At 58.9% G+C, this 20905-nt stretch overlaps 1 protein-coding gene across 1 annotated transcript in view; it reads left to right on the top strand.

Annotated features, from left to right (window-relative positions):
* Positions 1-20905, top strand: part of RAP1GAP (RAP1 GTPase activating protein) — a gene marked incomplete at its 5' end in the record, with an annotated part of 45099 nt that overhangs the window by 11310 nt on the left and 12884 nt on the right. Inside the window, 11 exon segments of the mRNA XM_084241670.1 lie at positions 5394-5487; positions 11665-11700; positions 12711-12758; positions 14431-14469; positions 14871-15056; positions 18342-18445; positions 18703-18781; positions 19144-19197; positions 20150-20233; positions 20451-20551; positions 20685-20814. Of these exon segments, the coding sequence (XP_084097796.1) occupies positions 5394-5487; positions 11665-11700; positions 12711-12758; positions 14431-14469; positions 14871-15056; positions 18342-18445; positions 18703-18781; positions 19144-19197; positions 20150-20233; positions 20451-20551; positions 20685-20814 (955 nt within the window).

The raw sequence follows: 20905 nt of genomic DNA, 5'->3' as shown, positions 1-20905 counted from the left end.
AACTCACTCACCTGGATGCCACTGGCCACATTCCCTGGCACCTAAGCTGGCTGGGGGCAAGTGGGAGGGGGCAGGTGGTTGAACTCCAAGACAATGGGCCTCTGTGGCCCCCAGGGAGGGGGCAGTTCCAGGGCAGCTGCTTGGCTCTGGTTTCAGGAGATTAGCGTTCCCTCAGGCCTGCTACCCTGGCTGGGGACACAGGCAACCCCAAGCCCCATCCAGAGGAGCCCAAGAGGGGGTGAAGGTCCCCAGAAGTAGCCCTCCATGCCCCCTTCTCACTTCGAGGTCTGCGGTTCTTTTCCCGACCCCCACCTGAATCACCAGGTTGGTAGAATCAGCTGAGACCAGGGTGATTCAAGGAACTCTGACCTCTGGCCTGGCGCTGATCTGGCCTGGACCCCTCAGCCTCCTATCATGGACTAGCTCCCCACAAATCCTTGGCCCCATGACTGAGCCCCTCCTCTGCGGTCCAGTCCACTTATGTCTGTGTGCCGTCAGCTCCTGTCCAGATCCACCGCTCCCCGTCACAGCCTCCTGTTTTGTCATATGTCACCTGCCCTGGCCACCAGAGTCTCACCCTTGCTTACATTGAAATTTTCAAGCCTGACTAGTTTACCAGACAGAACAGCAGGAAAAAGGAGCCCCTGGAGGAGGAAAGAGCCTGTGCAGAGTGAGCTGGAGCAGCTGCGTAGCCCAGCCAGGCCGGGCCCAGGGGCTGCGGCAGGGAGGCGAGGGTGTGGCTGGGAGCTGGGCGAGTCAGCGGGGGCCAGGCCCACCTGGGGGCTCCAGCCTGGCAGCTGACTGTGGATGGCCGAAGGGAGTCCCAGGACTCCCAGCCAGCCCTCTGGTGCCCTGAAAGGGTGGGATTCTCCAGTGGCTGACACTGACAGCGGTGGTGATGATAATGCTCTCCCAGTGCCTCCCCGCAACCTTAGCGGGTGGGTATGTTGGCTCTCATTTTGCAGATGAGAGAAAAAGAGAGGACTCTCCCCCAGTTCTCCACTGCTTAACAGGTGGGAAGCAGCTGAAGCAACATCTGGCTTCCTGTCCTTAGTCTTCCCCATCTCCCTGACCATCCCTGGCTCTGCCCCTGCAGTTTTGCACTGTGGAACCCCAGGGAGAACCCCCCACCCCAGTGCAGCATTGGCGCCCCGGGCCTGCAGGGTGACCTCCAGGTGGTAGTTTAACTTTTCCAAGCCTCAGTTTACCCCTCCGGGAACTGGGGATCCTAGCAACTGCCTTATCTCCCGCTCCAGTTCCGGTGAGACTGCCAGGAGGGAGCAGATAAAGAGGGCTTTTGAAAAGTACAAAGAACTGCACTCACGACCGTGCAATTATTATTATTACCTTGATGTGGAGATAAGGGAGGGGGAAGAGGTGCAGTGACAGTTGCCAAGAAACCCGGGAGCTGTCAGCAGCTGCTTCCGCCTGGCCCATCCCACTCGTTGGGCCCCCCCACCCTTTCCCACCTCTCCCTCATCCTTCCCCTGGGAGAGATGGGTGCTCCAGGAGGGAGGGGAGAGGGCCAGCTGGCTGGTGGCCACATACCCGCAGGGCCTGAAGGTGACCTTGGAATGTGCCTGGCCCAGACTTCAGGTTGGCTCAGCTTTCCAGGTGACCTTGGGCGAGTCACCTCTCTGGCTGCCACCTTTTTTCTGTGTCCAGGTGTCCTGTACCTGTCGGCAGGTGTCCAGGCCAGACAGGACAGGATTGGAGCTGGACCCGGGAAATGCTGGGTGGTGGCTGCAGAAGCCAGGGACTGTGATGGGGAGGCCCTGGGGGCCAAGGCTGGGGTGACAGGACAGGGCTGGGATGAGAACAATTGTGATATTTGTAGCAGACGGAGCCCTGGGCTGGAATCAAACCTGGGCACAGCCCTTGCCCCAGTGTGACCTTGGCCTTGTCACTTAACCTCTCTGAGCCTCAGTTTTCTTATCTAGAAAACAGGCTGACAATAGTCCAACCTCACAAAACTGCTGTGGAAACCCAATGAGACAATACCCATGTAGGGCCTCCCCGGTGGCGCAGCTGTTGAGCGCTGGGTTGCGAAGATGCCTGCAGCCTCTGTGGCACCGGTTCAATCCCCGGCTGCTCCCTGGCCACCGGAGGAGGGTTCCACATGGCGCGCAGACCTCTCCTGCCGCCCGCTGCTCCCCTCAGCAGTGTACTTCGGTCCTTCTGCCTGCTCTGCTCCCCGCTCTGGCTCTGGTGAATTCTCTCACCCTCCTGCGCTTTTGACTGTACCCAGTGCTTGTGTAAACTGTAGAGTACTGCGCAGATACGACCCATTTGTGCCGGGGAAAGGGGAACAGAGGGAGAGTCCCCTGTCCTGGCAGGCTCCACCTGCTGCTTGTGCAGAGATGCAGGCGCTTTAGGGCGAGCCAGGCCGTGGGGTCAGGGAGGCTTTCAGGGATGTGTGGAGGGACAGAGGTTCAAGTTCATTACGAGGGAGGAAAGTGACCAAGTTGCAGGTCTGCAGAGGCCGGAGGAGGAAGGGGAAGTGGGAGGCAGGTTAGATGGTAGGGAAGGGATGGTGGCGAGGAAGACAGAGGAGAGGGTAGGGGTGGAGAGGGCGACTGAGCTTATTCATGCTTTCAAAGTGTTTTTTTTTTTTTAAGTTTTATTTATACAAGAACCGGGGTACAGGCCAGATGCTCGGGAGGGTGAAAGGATTCACCAGAGACAGAGCGGGGAGCAGAACAGGCAGACTGACGAAATGCACTGCTGAGGGGAGCAGCGGGCGTGACAGGAGAGGTCTGCTGCGCTATGTGGGGTTCTCGCTGGCCGGTGGGGATCGAACGCGTGCTACAGAGGCTGTGGACAGCTTCACAGTGCGGCACTCAACTGCCCGTGCCACCAGGCGGCCCCTTTCAAAGTATTTTATTGAGCAACTTCTAAGAGGCATGGAGCACAGGTTAGGGCACAGTATCTAAGCCCTTGCTGTTACTGTTATTATTACCTCTCAGACATGACAAGCTGGGTTCGTAGGGCTGGTGGCTCAGAAACTTGGGTGAAGTTCAGGGCTTGGGGTCTTGAGTGACAAGCCTGGGTTCCAGTGCCTGCAGCGCTTCCTTAACTGTGCAACCTTGTGTCAGTGAACATACCTCTCTGAGCCTCAGTCCCCTTGTGTGTAAAGCAGGCAGTTTCTGAGCTCCTGCCTGTTGGAGAGCTGTGAGGATGAAGGCAGGTCGTGCGAGGCACAGGCCAGACCCCACAGACTCTGGGGTCCTCGACTTCCTGCTCTGCCTTGCCCCACCCGTTTGGGCCTCAGCAGTGACTTTTTGGTGGATTCTTCTGGAGGTTGCTCATGGCCTGCAAGGGGCAGGACTCTGGCCAGTGGGGAAGCCAAGAGCTGAGGACCAGTAGGGTCCCAGATGGAAACCAGAACCCCCTTGTCTTCAGAGACCTCCCTAGTCCCATGATAGCATAAACAGTGCTGAGTGAGATGGGCACCTGGACATGGGAAACTGAGGCTGAGATAGTTCTGGAAGGGGAGTGTGTTCAGAGCAGCCGCCAGACTGACCTGCAGTCACGACGTCTAAATGTCTAAACTGTGGGGAATGGGGGAACAGATGGAGGGTTCCACTGGAATAGCCGGGTCACAGGTGATACCCCACTCAGCAGCCAGCATTCCCACCAAGTGGTCCCTGGGCAGCCCCTGCCCTCCATGACCCTGGCACTGTCCCTGCCTGGTCAAGGGCATTGGTTGTAAATGCTGCCTCTGTCACCACTTGCTAGGGGAATTGACTTCACCTCTCTGAACTTGATTTTCCCCATGTGTAAAGAGGGTGATAAATAATGCCAGCCTCTCAGCACTACAGTTGAGGGTGTAATATGCTTGGCACAGTTCTACACACATAGTAGGTCTAACAAGGAGTCCCTGTGATGGTTTTGGCCTGGACTATTCATGGACCCCTCTCTACTCTCCCCTCTTGCCCCATGTCGGCCCACCTTGCCATCTACAGGACACCGTGGAGGCCCTTCCCCTGCTCATAGGTCTTCACTGCCTCCCAAGTGCCGACACCCATCCATTCATTCAACCGTCCAGTAGCTACTTACTAAGACCCTAATGGGGGAGTCAGAATTTACCATGAATGGATAAATACCAGAGAATTCATTGAGTGAGCACCTACTAGCTGTCCAGACTCCATGGAGGCTCTATGGACTGTCAGTGTCCCCACATCCTGGTGGTGGCAGGTGAGCACCCAGGAGTATCTCCCTCATACTGGTGCGGCTACCACCCTGTTTACCCTGCTGGGTCAAGCGCTACCAATGCATACCCCCCTCTTCAGCTGCCAGCACCCTGGAGGTGGAGTATCTGGTGTCAGACTCGAGCCTGAGGACTCTTCCTCTGGGCTGTTTCTCCTGCTGGAGTAGGTGTTTCTCCCAAGGGGGCTGGGAGGGGGCTCAGGGCTTCCTCAGGGTCTCCTTCCTGGTCCAGGTTCCCACAGGCCCTTCCCTTGGGGAGTGGCAGGCCCAGCTCTGCCTGACTCAAGCCCGCCATGGGCTGTGGAGGATCATCTAGCAGCCCGAGTGACTCACCCTGTTAGGGCCAGCCTTGCTCTGCGGGGCTGGGGCAGGGGTGTAGCCACGTCAGGGTGGCCCTCAGCAGCGGCCGGAAGCCACGCCTGCTTGCCCAGCCCTGGGTCCCAGGAGCCACCGAGCACTTCCTCTCCCTAGAGGTAGCTCCTCAGCAGGCTTTCCGGGGTGACAGGAGCTGACTTCACCCTCACCAGACCTGCTTCCTTTCCTCAGGGAGGGGTGTGGGTGTGGGCAGAGTTGAGGCATGGAGTCAGTCAGGCCTCACGCAGATGCCGGCTATGCCAGTGGGGGATACCAGGGTGCGCAGTCTGTGACCTCAGGCCCAGAAAGAGGGGCTCGGCACGGGGCTTGGCACACGGTTGGCCCAATGGGGTTCAGTTATTATTACACATTATAGAAATATAATACCTGACATGACATATGCAGTAATAAGTGTAGTATTAATTATTTTTAGTAAAGCAGGAGCCTGGGTGGCCTCTCAGCCCCTGGGGCTGCTGTTAAGGCTCAGGGAGGGAAATTAGAGGCTGGAGCACTTGAGATCAGGATCACCTCTAGCACCCTGCCTCAGTCTACCCATCAGAGCGGGCTGTGGACATCCTCTTGGCTTGAGTGTGCAGTAGGGAAGCCTCCAGGGAGAGACCCTGCCCGCATCTCTGGTCTCTGGGGGACAGGAGACCTGTTTGGCAGCCCTGCGCAGGAAGCTCCTCCTCTGCCTCCTCCTGGGGAGCCCAGGACCCTCTCCTCCATAAAAGCTGCCCCACTAATGTCACCTGACTTTGAGAATGACTCTCCCTCCAAATCCCCAGATCTCCCACTGGGGGCCCTCCCTGACCTCCTCTGTTCTCTTCCAGGAGGAGTGATGGGCACAACCAGCGCTTCCCTCAGGCACTAGACCTACCACGAGTGGACTCTGCTCCCTCCCACACTGCTTCACTGCACCCCAAGGTGAGTGCTCCTTCCCAGCCACTGCCTGCCCCCCACCACCCCCCAGGGCTGGGAGACATCTAGGAATGACTACTCATCAGAGGCAAAATGCTCAGGTAGATGAAGCTTGGCCCCCCGACGGGATACCACTCCTGACCTCTGGGTGGGCCTGCCGCAGTCTCAGGCTGGACCAGGGTCTGCAGGCGGTGGGCACAACAGCCGAGAACAAACTGACCAACCAGCTACTCTTCATGCCCTTCGTTATCAACATCACTGTCAGTTTCCTGGCCTGTGAATTGGGTATAATGATAGCACCCCCCCCCCCTCACAAGGCATTCCACGCACTCTGTCAGGCCTGGAGTTAGAGCCCTACAAGGGGCTCCTGTTGTTGTTATCATCTAAGTCAAAGGTTTGCCCGGCACTTGACTTGTGTCAAACTTTGTTCTGGGCACTGAGGGGCCAGAAATCAACCTGCCACACACCCTGCCCTCAAGGAGCCATAGTTCAGTGAAGAGACAAATAACTGAACGACTCATGCATTGTCCAAATAGAATAACTGCTACATTTACTGAGATTCACAATGTACCAGGGGCTACAACTGAGTCCCTGAGTGGAGAAGCCCCCACAGGGGGAGGGTATTAGGGGCCTGGATAACTCTGTACAGATGTGGCTCCCCACATATGCATGCAGTATCTCCACATGCCCTGTCTCATGTCATCCTCAAGCTGTCAGTATTGTGGGGTAGTCCCATTTTGCAGATGAGAAAAACAAGGCTCAGAGAGGTTAAGTGACTTGCCCAAAGAGACACAGGTAGGCTGCCGTGAGGATACCAGGACCAGAACGCAGGCTGTCTATACAGGGTGTGTGGGCTTCTGCCCTCCTACTGCTGACAGGAAGAAGCCCTCATGTTCATAGTACACTTTAAAGTTTCTAATGCCGTCCACAGATGTGATGCCTCTTGGTCCTTTTATCAACCCTTGCGTGGTAAGTGTTCTTCAGATGAAGATCCAGATGCTCAAAGAGGTGAAGCAGTTTTCTTAAAGTCACACAGCCAGGAAAGAGTAAGGCAGAATCTGTCAAATTCCTCTTCTAGCTCTCTGGCCTGGAACAAGAGCCATATACCTCTCCTAGGCCAGGAGGGCAGATGGCTAAGGAATGGTGTCCTTGTGGGGGACCACTACCTCAAAGGGCCCCAAGTGGGGGTGCTGGGGACAGCATCAGGGAATTTCTGAGACCCTCTTCTGCTCTTTGGGCCTTGTCAAGAGCCCAAACTGGGTCATGTGGATCCTGGGGTTTGGCAGGAAGGGAGGGACGCAATGGTTCATGAGTGAGGCTCCCAGTCCCTCGCCCCCTGAGCATCTGGGATGAGGCCCGAGGGCTCACCCAGGGCTGTGTTCTTGGGTCATAGCTTCCCCACCCGGGGCCTCAGTCTCCCCTCTAGGAAAGTGAGGGTTGGAGCAACCCATTGCCCCAAGTCCTGCCTGCTAGACAACCTGGGGCTGGCCTTCAGATTAGCTCCGCACCCCTTTTTCTCAGCCTCCTGGCTAGAAACCTCCCTTTGTGTCAACATAGCCCAGACGGCAGACTCCAAACCACAACCAACCCCCACTACAGAAGCAAGATAGCCTGTGGATAATCCTCCTTTGACAGGAGAGGAAACCAGGGCCCAGAGAGATTGAGTGGTCAGTCTGGGTCGCCAGCAAAGCAATAGTGGGGTGAGATACATTCTCTACTCCCCATCCCCCTGGAACCTCTAACTCTACACACATTTGCGGTGTTGATGGCACCAGTCCGAGGGGCAGGCGACCTCCCTGTGTTAATGGGCAAATTCTGCCCTCTCACTCCCCTCCCCATCTTACAAACTTACCGTTGCGTGATGACTGTGAAAGGAATTTGAAAAGTAGAAACTGGGAAGCTGAACTAGTATCAGCATTATTCATCCCTCGGGCTGGAAAGAACACCAAGAAGGGGCACCCCCCTCTTGTTGGGGAGCCGCATCTGTATAGATGTGAACTCTCCGGGCCCCTACTGCCCTCCCTCCTACAGGGGTTTCTCCACTCGGGGATTCAGAAATCTGTGCACAAGTACAGCCCACCCACACCTGTGGACATGGTCGGACACAGAGAGTAGACTGACACATTCACACGTCTGCAAATGTATTCAGACATGCACAGGCGCCCGTGCCGGCATATACAGATACACGTGCACAAACACACATGCACACACCCAGGCTGTCCATGTGCCGCAGCCACATCTGGTCTCAGAGTCTCGCACACACAGAGCTGCGTGCACACCTGTGCACACCCTCCACTCCACCTGCACATAGACATCTCAGGTGATGGGGCCAGGTCTCGTCTCCCCCAGGGGCAGTGTGGGAATGGATGTTTTTCTGGCTGCATTTCGATGGGTGCCCGGAAGCGCTCAGGCCTGGAAGTGCTTGTGTAAATCAATATTTGCTGCTGTTAATTATTAAAAACAAAGCTACACCGTGTCTGGAACACACATCTCCAGAGTTCCCGTCGGCTGCCTGGACTCCAGCTTGATCCAGAGCCAGGTCTGGGGGAGAGGAAGGCACAGGATCTTCCTTCCAGGATTCCAGGAGATGAAGTGCAGTAGGCAGCTGCCAGCAGCTCCTTCAGGAAGCTGAAGAGAGGCTGGGCACTGAGCTGGGGGGCAGCTCTGCCCTTGCAGCATCCAAAAGCAGCTGGAGTTGACTTGGCCACAGCTCAGGAATCAGGCTTTTCCAGCCTAGGTCTGGGGAAGGGGTGCTTCCTGCATCGTACAGAGGCAGACAAAATGCAGGATCCACTGGCAGGGCCTGTAGAGGCCTTGTATTCCATAGGTGGGGAAACAAACCTACAGAGGTTGCAGGGATTCACTCACGTCCACTCAGCAAGTTGTAGCAAGGCCAGAGCTAGAACGCACGTGTCCTGAAGCCTGCTCCATAGCGCAAGACCTCCTTGGCAACCCTTGCGGAGGCACCGTGGCCATCTCCTCCAGGATCAGGGGCCGTTAGGGCCTGGTATGGGCGTGGGGCTTGGGGAAGGCGGGGCAGAGGCCAGCCACTGTGAGACATTAGGGGCCCAGGGAGGCAAGGAGAGAGGAAGTCCAGATCCAGGCCTTTCCCTGGATTGCTAGTGCTGTCATTTCCTACTGCTGCGGTCTTGAGCATGATTTCCCCTCCTGGAATCACTTTTCTTACTGTGAAGTGGGGATGACACTCGTACCTCTTGGGTGGTGAGGAGAGGCTGAAAAATGAAGTAGGTGCTTAAGAAACGTCCTCCTCCTCCAGAGTAACCCCCTCCTCTTCATGCTGGGCTCCGCAGCCCGACCCCCATGCGCCATCCTCGAGGCCCGGGGGCGGGGCACCCAAAGTTTGGAAAGAAGAGAAAGCGGGCTGGGGGCGCGCTGGGCGGAACCTGGGGGCTCCCGAGAACCCTGCACGCAGGAGCCTCCAGCGCTGGAGCCGGAGCGCGCAGGCGCAGTGCCCGGGAGCCGCCGGCCGGGGCGCACCGGGGGGCGGGGCCTCCGCTGGCCCCGCCCCGGATCTCGGCGGCCCCGCCCCGGCCCCGCGCGCCCGTACCTGGCGCCCCGCCCCCTCCGGCCCGGCCGCCCGGCGAGCCCAGCGCAGGCAGCGCCGCGGGAGCCGGGAGCCGGGGCCGCGAGCGCGGAGCTGGGCGCTGCGGGGCCCGGGCCGGGGCGCGCGCGGGCCGGAGGCGGCCGGGCCAGCTGGAGCGCCGCGCGGGCTGGGGCCCCGGGCTGGGCCGGGCGCGGGATGGCGCAGCCACGGCCCGCGGCGCCGCCCGGCCGTCCGCGGAGGGGCTCGCTGCCCGCGGGGTCCGGCTGGCAGGTGAGGGCCGGCGGGGGGGCCCGGCGGGCGCGTCCCCGGGAGCCGGGTCGGCGCGGTTCGGCGGAGCCCGGCCCGCTGTGCCCCGGCCGGGGCGGGTGGGAGGCTCCGTCATGGAGGGCGTGTTGGCTTCTGGGCTGACACCGGCCGCGGCGGCCCCGGGGCGCGCCCCTGCCCCAGGGTCCCGGGCCCCGGCCCTTGCGCGGCCGCCGGGGCGCTGAGCGCCCGCGGGGCCGCCGGGCTGCGGGCGGTGGCGCGGCGCGCGGGGAGCCCCGGACCACGTCCCCGCGCCCGGCCCCCTTGGGGGAAGTCTGCGCGCCGGTGTGAGTTTGCGGGAAAGTAAGCGCGGTCCGACGCGCCCCGGCCCGGGGAGCTGCCGGGGCCGCTGGAGCGCAGGGCGCTGGGCTGGCGGCTTGTTTGTCTCTGGATCGCGGGGTGTGTGTCTGTGGTTTGTGCCGTAACAGCCTGTGGAATTGTGTCTCCCAAACTGAGAGGTGCTGGGTGTGACCACAGGTCTGCGGTTGTGTGGTGCCTCTTACAAGGGAGGCTGCGCCTGGGAGTGTGCACGCGTGCTGTTTGTGTCTCGTGATCCTTAACAGCACTCCCTGTGTGTGAGTGTGACGGGCTGGTGTGTGCTCAGGTGGGTGTGAGGGGCGCCGTGAGGTTCAGATCTGTGACCCCTCATCCTTGGGGATTAACCACTTTTTCTTTTCCCCAAAACTTCTTTGAGTGTGGTGGGATGGAGTCAGTCATGTCTGTCCCGGGGTGTGTGACTCTGCCTGGGGAGGGTGACCTCCTCGTGCTTGGAAGTGGGGCTCCATGGCTGCCTGCGTCTGTGAGTGTGCTATTGTGGCTCAGCATGCAGACCTGGGTGGTTTTGTGCTCCTATAGTTGTGTGTGTGGTTACTGGCTTGCAGACCTGCACAGGTGTGGGTTTGCACTTGCGTGTGTGGCCCTCGTGGTACACATACCTGTGTGTTGTGAGAGTGGATGTGCTGTTGGACACCGACATGTGCGTTTGTGTATTAGCACAGTCTCAGAGTTGGGGTGTGTGTTGTATAGCCAAACTGTTTAAATATTAGCATGCAGGCCTGCGTGTGTTCAAGCAAGAGAGAGAGAGGGAGAGAGAATGTGTTTCCTGGTGTACAACCCGTAGCACATGTGTGTGAGTTCAGGCACTGCCCCATTGGGCAGCAGGAACTTGAAGCCTTGGAGGTGTTGGGGGAGGGGTACCATCCTCACCCGGGAGACTCTGGGGCCTTCTCAGCCCCCTATCCCTGCAGCCCCTGCAGCTCCTGCAGCCCCTGCAGCCCAGCCAGCAGGGATGCCGCCTTCCAGGAAGGATCCTAGGGAGCTGGCGCTGGAGAGGCTGAGGCTGCCAAGTGCAGCTGGCAGATGCCTAGATTAACCCTGCATGTGCCCCAGAGAGGCTGGCTCAAGCATGTAGGGGGAGTAGGGGACGCATGTGGGCTCCCACAGGTCCTGGGCCAGTGGAACATTTTGGCATCCTCCACTCCCTCCTGCCCACACTGCTTGATTGGGGTCTTTGTGTGTGTGTGTGTGTGTGTGTGTGTGTGTGTACACGCACGCTGTGGTAGCAGAGACAGCCCTCTTCTAAGAGAGCTGGGTGGAACCCCAGACCCTCCTGAGAAGCCCAGCTGGACTGCGACCTCCAGCTCTTCTGGGGGTCTATGGCTGATCCTGGCTTTGCTTGACCTTGCATGGCAGGGGGGAGATGTGTTGCTCCCCCTGGCACATTCCTCTGTGTCTGCAGTAGCAGCCTCCTCACTCCTCTATTGAAGAAGGGGGCTGAGTGGGGAGGGGTGCCCTGGAGCTTTGGGCTGACTTCACTCAGCAGTTGGTCATACTCTGTGGGTCAGCTCCACCGAGCCCGCTCCTGCAATGCTCCCTCCACTTATTCTTTTTTTTTTTTTCATGTTTTTTATTTATTTATTTGTTTGTTTGTTTATACAAGCACTGGGTACAGTCAGAAGCGCGGGAGGGTGAGAGAATTCACCAGGGCCAGAGCGGGAGGCAGAGCAGGCAGGAGGACCGAAGTACACTGCTGAGGGGAGCAGCGGGCGGCAGGAGAGGTCTGCGCGCCATGTGGGACCCTCCTCTGGTGGCCGGGGAGCAGCCGGGGATCGAACCGGCGCCGCAGAGGCCGCGGGCAGCTTCGCAACCCAGCACTCAACCGCTGCGCCACTGGGGAGGCCCCCTCCACTTATTCTTATTGCTCATATAGGTCCATGTCCGGTGGTCAGAGTTGGGGGAACCAGACTCCCTGGGGGGCATAGCAGGATCATCTGGGCCACCTTCAGGACTGACCTACTGCCCCATTTCTGTTGCAGATCACAGGTCTGTTTGAGATGATTGAAAAGATGCAGGTAAGGTTGCAGGGAGCCACGGAGGGGCCTGGGCTGGTGTTGGAGGGGCCCTTGGCAGTGCCCGGAGGGGAGGGTGGCAGCATGTTGTCCAGAGTTCTCTGTCTTGGAGCCAGGGGTGAGGAGGGGTAGTGCCTCCTACTAGTAGTGGGTAGTGCCACACACACCCCACAATCCACTGGTAGTGCCCAACGCCCTGTTTGTCTGAGGGCCCACACCCCACCTGGTCGGCCTGAGCTCCCATCTCCGGGTCAGTCCCCAGCAGGAGTGGGGACAGCACCTCCACCCACCCCCACATCCCCGCACCATCCCCACTCCCCAGAGACTCTGCAGGACTCACCTATGGAATGGGAGGAGGGATGGATGCTGGGTACAGGGCAGCCTGAGGCTGTGCGGGTAGGGTAGGGGCCAGCGGTGTTAATAACCCCTGCCATCCTCCACACCCCCCCTTCCCCCCCCCCCCCCCGCCCTGCTCTTACAGACCATCATCTAGTTTTTTGGGCTCTTTGTGTGTGTGTTTGTGTGTTATGTATTGGGAGGTAGACAAGGGAGAGGCAGGCTGGGGGTAGGAGATGTTACTACAACAAACCTCAGGGGCTTCCCCTGCTATGTCAGTTCACCCTCTAAATCCCTTTTTTCTGCCCCCTCCTGTTTCCATGCCTCCCTCAACCTTTCTGTCTCCACCCGCCCCTTGCCCTCTCCCTGTCCCCGTCTCCCTTCCTCTCAACAGCACACATCTGTGTGGACGCAGCAGCCCTCCTCCCCACGCTTGCATGTGCACCCCACGCTGCCCCACCCCCAGCCCGCACCTCACGTGCCCCTCCCTGCCGCTGTGGCCTCCATCGCCCGGTTATCACCAGGACCGAGGCCTGCAGAGAGGCCTGAGCACCCTGGCTTGGGAGTAACCCTCCTTGGAAGGCTTTCCCTTTCCCTTTCTGCATCGGCAAGCAGGGGTACAGCCCGCTGAGGCAGCATGGGAGGGGCGTGACTGGTGTGCCACCTTCTCTCTGCAGGGAAGCAGGATGGATGAACAACGATGCTCCTTCCCACCGCCCCTCAAAGTAGGTCTGAAGCAGGCTCCAACCCCTCCCCCCCTCTGGAGCTGTTTGCTTCCAGAGCCGCCTCTCCAAAGGGCTTGGGGACATGGAGGGGGAAGGGGAGGCAGACACCCTCTCTGGGGTGGGGGTGGGGCCTGGAAGTGCTGCCAGTCCCAGCAGTCAGCCCAGGAATGTCTGTCCTCCTGGCGTGAAGTGGTCTCACTGTGCGCCTGGCGCAGGGGGCAGGTGGGTGAGCAGCCCCTGCCCTCCAGGAGTTCCTGTGTGGGATGCAGGAGGGGTTCGCCCCCCCTTACCATGAGCCTTTATTCCAACTCCTTCCCACTGGACTCATTGCCTTTCCAGGCTTCCTCATCCAGAGTCGTTGCCCCATTCCTCACAGGACAGCTGCCCTAAAATGCTTTCCCTGAAGCCACTTAGAATCTGCCTAAGCCTAGGAGGCTTATGAGCTCCTGTGTCTGTAGCTCCTGCCTGGGCTGACCGAGGGGGGAGGGGTGCCCTGGTGGCCCCCAGCTGCCAGGGAGAGCCACTGGAGTCTCCTGTTTTTGATTCAGAATTGTCCTGGGATGGGAGCTGCCCTCCAGATAGGCATGTGGCTCTATGATCAGTGATTAGGAGCCCCCAGAATCCTAAAATCCCAGGCTGGACCTGGAGGTGGGCCCAGGGCTGCAGGGGGAGGGCTAAAGGGTGGTTCTTCTTCTTCTTTTTTAAGATTTATTTATTTGGGCCTCCCCGGTGGCACAGCGGTTGAGCGCTGGGTTGCGAGGCTGTCCGCAGCCTCTGCGGCACCGGTTCGATCCCCGGCTGCTCCCTGGCCACCAGAGGAGGGTCCCACATGGCGCGCAGACCTCTCCTGCCGCCCGCTGCTCCCCTTAGCAGTGTACTTCGGTCCTTCTGCCTGCTCTGCTCCCCGCTCTGGCTCTGGTGAATTCTCTCACCCTCCCATGCTTCTGACTGTACCCAGTGCTTGTATAAACAACAACAAAAAAAGATTTATTTATTTATTTACACAAGCACTGGGTACAGTCAGAAGCGTGGGAGGGTGAGAGAATTCACCAGAGCCAGAGCCAGAGCGGAGAGCAGAACAGGCAGACCGATGAAGTACACTGCTGAGGGGAGCAGCGGGCGGCAGGAGAGGTCTGCGCGCCATGTGGGACCCTCCTCGGTGGCCAGGGATCGAACCGGCGCTGCTGGGGATCGAACCGGTGTTGCAGAGGCTGCGGTCAGCTTCGCAACCCAGCCCTCAACCACTGCGCCACCGGGGAGGCCCTAAAGGGTGGTTCTTGGCACCTGGGCTCTGTCCAGGGTTGGGGGTCTCCACATTCCCTGGGAGCTTGTGAGAAGTGTAAATTCTGAGACCCATCCCATCCCATCCCATTCGGCAGCCGCAGGAACTCTGGGGGTGGGGCACAGCTCCCTGTGTTTAGCAGCTCTCTAGGCCTTTCCGATGCACTAGCTACTGGCCCAAGGGTTTCTTCCAAGGAGGCAGAGGGCCCCCTTTTGTCCTGGTACTTAGAGAGCTAAGCCTGCCTCGGCCCCTGCCTCATGGGGTTATCCCAAGCTGACCCATACCCCATCTGGGAGATGGGCGATGAGAACACAGCCCCAGCCGTCCCCTGGCCCAGAAGGCTAGGCGCCCCCGCCCCTGCTGAGGTTCTACTCTGCTTGTGTTTTGCAGACGGAGGAGGACTATATTCCCTACCCCAGCGTCCACGAGGTAACCAGCTGGCCACCCCTTCCCCCAGCCCAGCCTTACCCCAGCCTGGGAGACTCCTCCCTACCTGGAGCCTGGCCACAGACCTTGCTGGGGGGCAGCTAGAGACCTTCGAACCCATTTGAACCCTCAGGCCTCTGAGCCAGATATTTCAGCCTCTTGGCCAAGGTCATGCTCCCAGTTCTACCTGCCTCCACCTTCCCATCTTTAGAGACTGGGGCGCGGGGTCCCCTGAGCCTAAGTCTGTGTCTGCATGGGAGGGGAAGAGGGGAGTAAGTACACTGGAGGGGTGGATGCGAGCCCTAGGTTGTCCCCTAGCACCCCTTGGCCATGGCAGAAGTGACCCAGGTCTGAGTTGTATCTGGGGTGCCATGTGGGTAACTCTCAGCTGAGACCTTCTTCAGGTCCTGGGGCGAGAAGGACCCTTCCCCCTCATCCTGCTGCCTCAGTTTGGGGGCTACTGGATTGAAGGCACCAACCATGAAATCACCAGCATCCCCGAGACAGAGCCGCTGCAGTCACCCACCACCAAGGTGAAGCTGGAGTGTAACCCCACCGCCCGCATCTACCGGAAGCACTTTCTTGGCAAGGTGGGTGGCTTGCTGGTGTGGGGGACTGGGTGAGGGAGGGAATGGGTTTCTGCCCTGCCCGGGGCGGAGTGGGGGTGGGGCGCGGGAGCGGGGGCTGGGACTGGGAAGGAGCTGGGCTGGGTGATGGTCTGAGTCCTGAGGCTCAGGGAGCATGCCTGGTAGTCATATATTCATTCAACAAGCATTTATTGAGAAAGGCAGGATCATGGCACAGTGGTCAACAACAGAGGCTCTACCGGGACCCTGCCACAAGGGACGTGGGCACGTCACTTAACTTCTTTGTGCCTCTGTTTCTTCACCTGTAAAAGTGGAGATGATGATGACACCCCCTCAGAGGGCCCTGCGAGCCTTTAATGAGATGCCGCTGGTAAGGTGTATGGAGTGGAGTCTGGCATGGAGTCAGAGCTAGTACATTCTCGAGCAGAGCTGGTACATAAGGAGCACCAGCTGTGTGCCTGGCTCTTTGGGCACCAGCAGCAAACTAAACAGACCTAGGCCCTGCTCTTGGGCAGCTGCAGCGAGGTGCTGGAGACACGGGGTGGCTGGGTTTGACCTGCACTGAAGCCTCCCCAGCCCCACCAGCAGCCCCAGAGCAGGCGCCCTACCCAGGCACAGCTGGTCGGAGAGTCGCCTGCTGGTGATTGCAGCAAATTGTTGGGCCGAGCCATGGGAGCTGGAGGCAGGGTTACAGGCAGCCTGGGGCCTTGTATGCATCAGCTGCCAGGCTGTCCCTGTCACTTGACCACCTGGCATGGAGGGAGTGTGGCCTTGCAGTCCAGTGGACTCCACGAGAATATTCCACTTGGCGTTGGTGGCACCTTGGGCAAGTTCCTTAGCCTTCCTGAGCCTGTTTCCTCATGTGTAGAAGCAGGGATAATAAAAGCATATGAAAAGCCTAGAGAACCAGACCTGGCACATAGTAAATATTCAATAAATGTTGGCTGTTAATATTATATCTTTGTAATCACTCTGAGATCAGGATCATCTTGTATTTTACAGAGGAGAAACTGAGGCTCAGAGAGGTGAAGTGACTTGGTTAAGGTCATACAATTACTGAGCTAAGAATCAGACCTAGCCTTGGCTGACCTTCCATTAAGAGATTCAGGAGGGGGGCCTCCCCGGTGGCGCAGCAGTTGAGTGCTGGGTTGCGAAACTGCGCGCGGCCTCTGCGGCGCCGGTTCGATCCCCGGCTGCTCCCCGGCCACCAGAGGAGGGTCCCACATGGCATGCAGACCTCTCCTGCCGCCCGCTGCTCCCCTCAGCAGTGTACTTCAGTCCTTCTGCCTGCTCTGCTCCCGGCTCTGGCTCTGGTGAATTCTCTCACCCTCCCGTGCTTCTGACTGTACCCAGTGCATGTATAAACAAAACAAACAAACAAACCAGCAAACAAATAAATAAAGCCTGCCTCTATAAAAAAAAAAAAAAAAAAAAAGAGATTCAGGAGGGGCCAGTGCTCCCAGTTCTGTGTGTGTGTGTGTGTGTGTGTGTGTGTGTGTGTGTGTGTGTGCTGGGAGGGAAGGCAGGGGACTGGCTTCTTGGGCACTGGAAAACTGTGACTTCAGTCTGGGTCCAAGTCATTGACCTGACCCTGAGGGGATAGTGGCACTCAGGTGGGGGTGAGGACAAGGGCCAGACTCAATTGGGACGGTGACTAAGACCAGGCCAGGCCAGCAGCTGCTGCCAAGGGCAGGCCACGAACAGGGCATGGGACTCCACCTCCCTGTGGGTGGAGAGGGACCCATGTCCCAGGCGCCCACCATTCAGAGGCCCTCAGCTGGGTCTGGCAGGTGGTAAATCCGGGGGCCCAGCATGTAGTTGGCACTGAGAAAAGGAAGTAATGAGAGACAGAATGGAGGTGGCACCTTGCGCACAGAAGGATTTGAAGGGAGCCACTTGGGCCTTCAGAAGAGACATGTTGACCAAGGTTAGGTTAGAGGGTCCCCAGGGGCTGGCAGAGAGGCGGGGCTACTTCCTGATGCCAGGTGGGGGCACTGGGGAAGCACTGGGCCCTGCCCTGAAGGGTGACTTTGGACATTGATTTTCTGGGACCCTAAACCCACCCTCCTTGGGGTACTCTGGGCCTAAACAGAGGGTCTGGGTAAACCCCTCACCCTGAGAACTTTGGTGCAGCCCTTGCAAGTGCCAGCCACTCTGACTTCAGATGGTGCCAAGCATTTGGGGGTTTCTGTCACTCTGTGCCCGGGTAGGACCAAAGAGGGACTCTGCCCAAGGCCCATCAGCTCACCCTGGGCTGCAGATGCATGGGCCCCTCCCCAGCCCTACTCCTCCTCCTCTCAGCACAGGTGTCATGGACATCTTTTCAGGGTGACGCCTGTCACGGCATTGTCTGGGGAGCTAGCCCCACTCCCAGGGCAGGGGCTGGGGGCTTCCCCACCTGGATGGCGTGCCAGCTCTGGCCTCCTCTCTGGAGGTGCCGTCCCTTCCACATCTTGTCCCCTCTGGGGTACTTCTCCTCACCTGCTGCTTCTCCAGGTGAGGCAGGAGGGTGGGACCCTGCCAGGTCAGCTGCCCCATGTGGTCATGAGATGTTGCGCTTCCTGTTTCTCATGGGTCCTGGCCTCCCGTGCCGCGGAGCCACAGGCTTCACAGGCAGTTGGCATGCTTTTTTTTTTTTTTTTTTTTTTTTTAAGATTTATTTATTTATTTATACAAGCACTGGGTACAGTCAGAAGCGCGGGAGGGTGAGAGAATTCACCAGAGCCAGAGCGGGGAGCAGAGCAGGCAGAAGGACCGAAGCACACTGCTGAGGGGAGCAGCGGGCAGCAGGAGGGGTCTGCGCACCATGTGGGACCCTCCTTCGGTGGCCAGGGAGCAGCTGGGGATTGCAACCCAGCGCCCAACCACTGCGCCACCGGGGAGGCCCAGTTGGCATGTTTTTATTGAGCACCGACGGCGTGCCCAGCCCTGGGAAGCCGGGACTGGGAGAGGGGCGTCCATGTGGGCCTGACTCCGACCTAGACAGCCAAGGTCACTCCAGATGTTCACTGGACTCCTGTTCCGCACCAGGCACAAGGCAGGTGGCCTTGCTCTCATTTTATAAACTAGGAAACTGAGGCACAGAGAGGTGAGGTGACCTCCCTAGGCTACCTGATGGCAGGTGGCAGAGCTGGCATCTGAATGCAGGTCTGTCTGACACAGAGCCTGCCCTTAGCTGTGACAGCTGCTGCTGTCACTCACCTGGGAGTGAATGCACTTTCTGGTCTGGTTTCCAGAAGCCCCCAGCTCAGCCTCACTCACTCCCCTGGCCCCCGCCTCCCACTACAGGAGCATTTCAATTACTACTCACTGGACACCGCCCTGGGTCACCTTGTCTTCTCACTCAAGTATGACGTCATTGGAGACCAGGAGCACCTGCGGCTGCTGCTCAGGTGAGGGCTGGGGTGAAGGGACCTGGGGGAGCAGGGAGGCCTGACACCTTGTAACCCGAGAGCCCGTCTCATCTTTCCTACTCTTCTCATTGAGGCTCAGAGAGGAGCAGGAATCTGCCTAAGGCCACACAGCAAGTTAGTACCTGAGCTGACCTGGCTCCTGGCATCACCTCTGGTCCCCCGGAGCCTGCCCCTCTGGTCTTTGTGCCAAGGGGTCCCATCTGTCTTGCCCCTTACTATGGGCTTTTTCCTCCCAGGACCAAGTGTCGGACATACCATGATGTCATCCCCATCTCCTGCCTCACCGAGTTCCCCAACGTGGTCCAGATGGCAAAGGTGAGGCCTCTGCACCTTCACTGAGCCCCTTTGGGCATCCCAGGTGGGCACACAGTGGGCTGCAGTGGTGCCTCAGCACACCGTCTTCAGCTGCAGGCCCAGCACTATGTGCGCGGCCCTGTCTCGCAGCTCCCGCTTCCTCGTGTTCCCGTGATGTGCACGCGCCTCCATGAGTTCTGGGCTCCTGTTCCCCAAAACTTCACATACAGGGGGCCCCACTTCTTTGCACCCAATTCTGAGTCCCAGTGAGCCCCAGTCCTGCTTCAGCCTTGGCTGTTTCCTCTAGACCAGGCCAGGGAGGCCCGGAGACCACCCCTCTGCCCCACCCAGCCCCGCCTCAGGCCCTCTCTTGTCTCCTGCAGCTGGTGTGTGAAGATGTAAACGTGGATCGATTCTACCCTGTGCTCTACCCCAAGGTACGGCCGGATGGGGGCCCTGACACTGAGGGTGGGCACTAACTGGGACAGCGTTTTTGTTGGGCACCTTTGTGCAAGGTATTTTTCCTAAGTTATCTCATTTCATCCTCACATAAGCCTGCAAAGTCCACATTTGCAGGCAAACCAGAGGCCCAGAATGGCTTTGTGCCTTACCCAAGGATGCAGTGGCTAAGGAGGGCCTGCCTTTAAACTGCAAGGCCGCTGTCCGCTTTGGAGGCCAGCCTTATTCACCTCCAGACACTCAACGCCAGTTGGGACCCCCTGAGCCAGGGGATGCGACAGGCCTTGCCTCTGGCCTCAGAGAGAACCCAGGAGAGAGACTAGCACAGGCTCCTCCGTGAATGCTCCCCACACACAGTGGCTGTCCTTCCAGCTTTGGGGCTGCATGCTGGGTTCAAGGCCCTGTGACCATTTGGAGGAAAAGGCTAGGGGCTTCTGTCTTCAACAAGGGGGCTTCCTGGAAGACGTGCACCTTCCTTGTGATTCTGACTGAATTTTAGAGCAGGGTGATCCCCTGAGGGATGTCCAGGAAAGGTGGCCCCATCTCTCAGTTACAGAAGAGGAAACTGAGGCCCAAGCTGAGGAGGTACTTGCTTAAGGCCCCACGGCCAGGTGATGGGACTGGCCTGTGGTAGAAGGATGAGGAACGAGGTGGGTGTTGCAGAGCTGGCCCTCCAGGGCTCATGGGCAAAGCTGAGGGCAGTGAGCTCTGGAAGCCAGTGGGGTTGGCAGGTCACTTCTGCTCTCTGAACCTTGGTTTCTTCATCTGTCAAGTGGAGACAGCAGGAGTGTCTCCCTCACGGGAAGAAGGTTTGGAGGCTTCAGTGAGATGATGTATAGGAGTGCCTGGCACCATGCTTGGCATGTAGGGAGAGCAGTAAATGGCAGTGTGAAAAAATAATCTGTTTAAATGCATCGTCTCTTCCCCCAGGCTTCTCGTCTCATCGTCACCTTTGACGAGCACGTTATCAGCAATAACTTCAAGTTCGGAGTCATTTATCAGAAGCTTGGGCAGGTGTGCTCACCTCCTCCTCCCTGCTCCCCCACCCGCCTGGCCTTGTCCCTGGGACCTGAGACCTTTGTCAGGGAGAACACCTGCCCGGGGACTCAGGTTCCCAGGAGCTTAGGGGCGCCAGAGGTCATCCTCCAGCCTCCTCCTGGTGTGAGTGGTGTGCGGGCTGGGGGCTGCTGCGAGCTCTAGCTCCATGGCTTCTGCTCTCTGTGGTCCACAGACCTCTGAGGAAGAGCTCTTCAGCACTAACGAGGAAAGCCCTGCCTTCGTGGAGTTCCTCGAGTTTCTTGGCCAGAAGGTCAAGTTGCAGGACTTTAAAGGGTGAGCATTAGGGTGGGGTGAACAGAGTGTGATCTGGCCCGTGCCCTTGGGCAGGGAGGGAGCCCCCGTCCTGGCCCCATGGAGGCCTGACTGGGGCTGGAGACTGAGCCATGGCCTGGGGGGCCTGGAGCAGGTTCCGTGGAGGCCTGGACGTGACGCACGGGCAGACGGGGACCGAGTCTGTGTACTGCAACTTCCGCAACAAGGAGATCATGTTTCACGTGTCCACCAAGCTGCCCTACACAGAAGGGGACGCCCAGCAGGTAGCCTGGGCACCCTCCCATCTGCCTCCCACCTGTCCACCTATCCCTCTGTCTTCCTGTCCATTCAGTACCCACCACCCCAGACTCAGCG

The sequence above is a fragment of the Talpa europaea genome, assembly GCF_964194135.1.
Source record: "Talpa europaea genome assembly, chromosome: 9".
Taxonomy (NCBI): Eukaryota; Metazoa; Chordata; class Mammalia; order Eulipotyphla; family Talpidae; genus Talpa; species Talpa europaea.
Note: the sequence above shows the minus strand (reverse complement) of the source record. Positions and strands in the feature narration are given on the sequence as shown.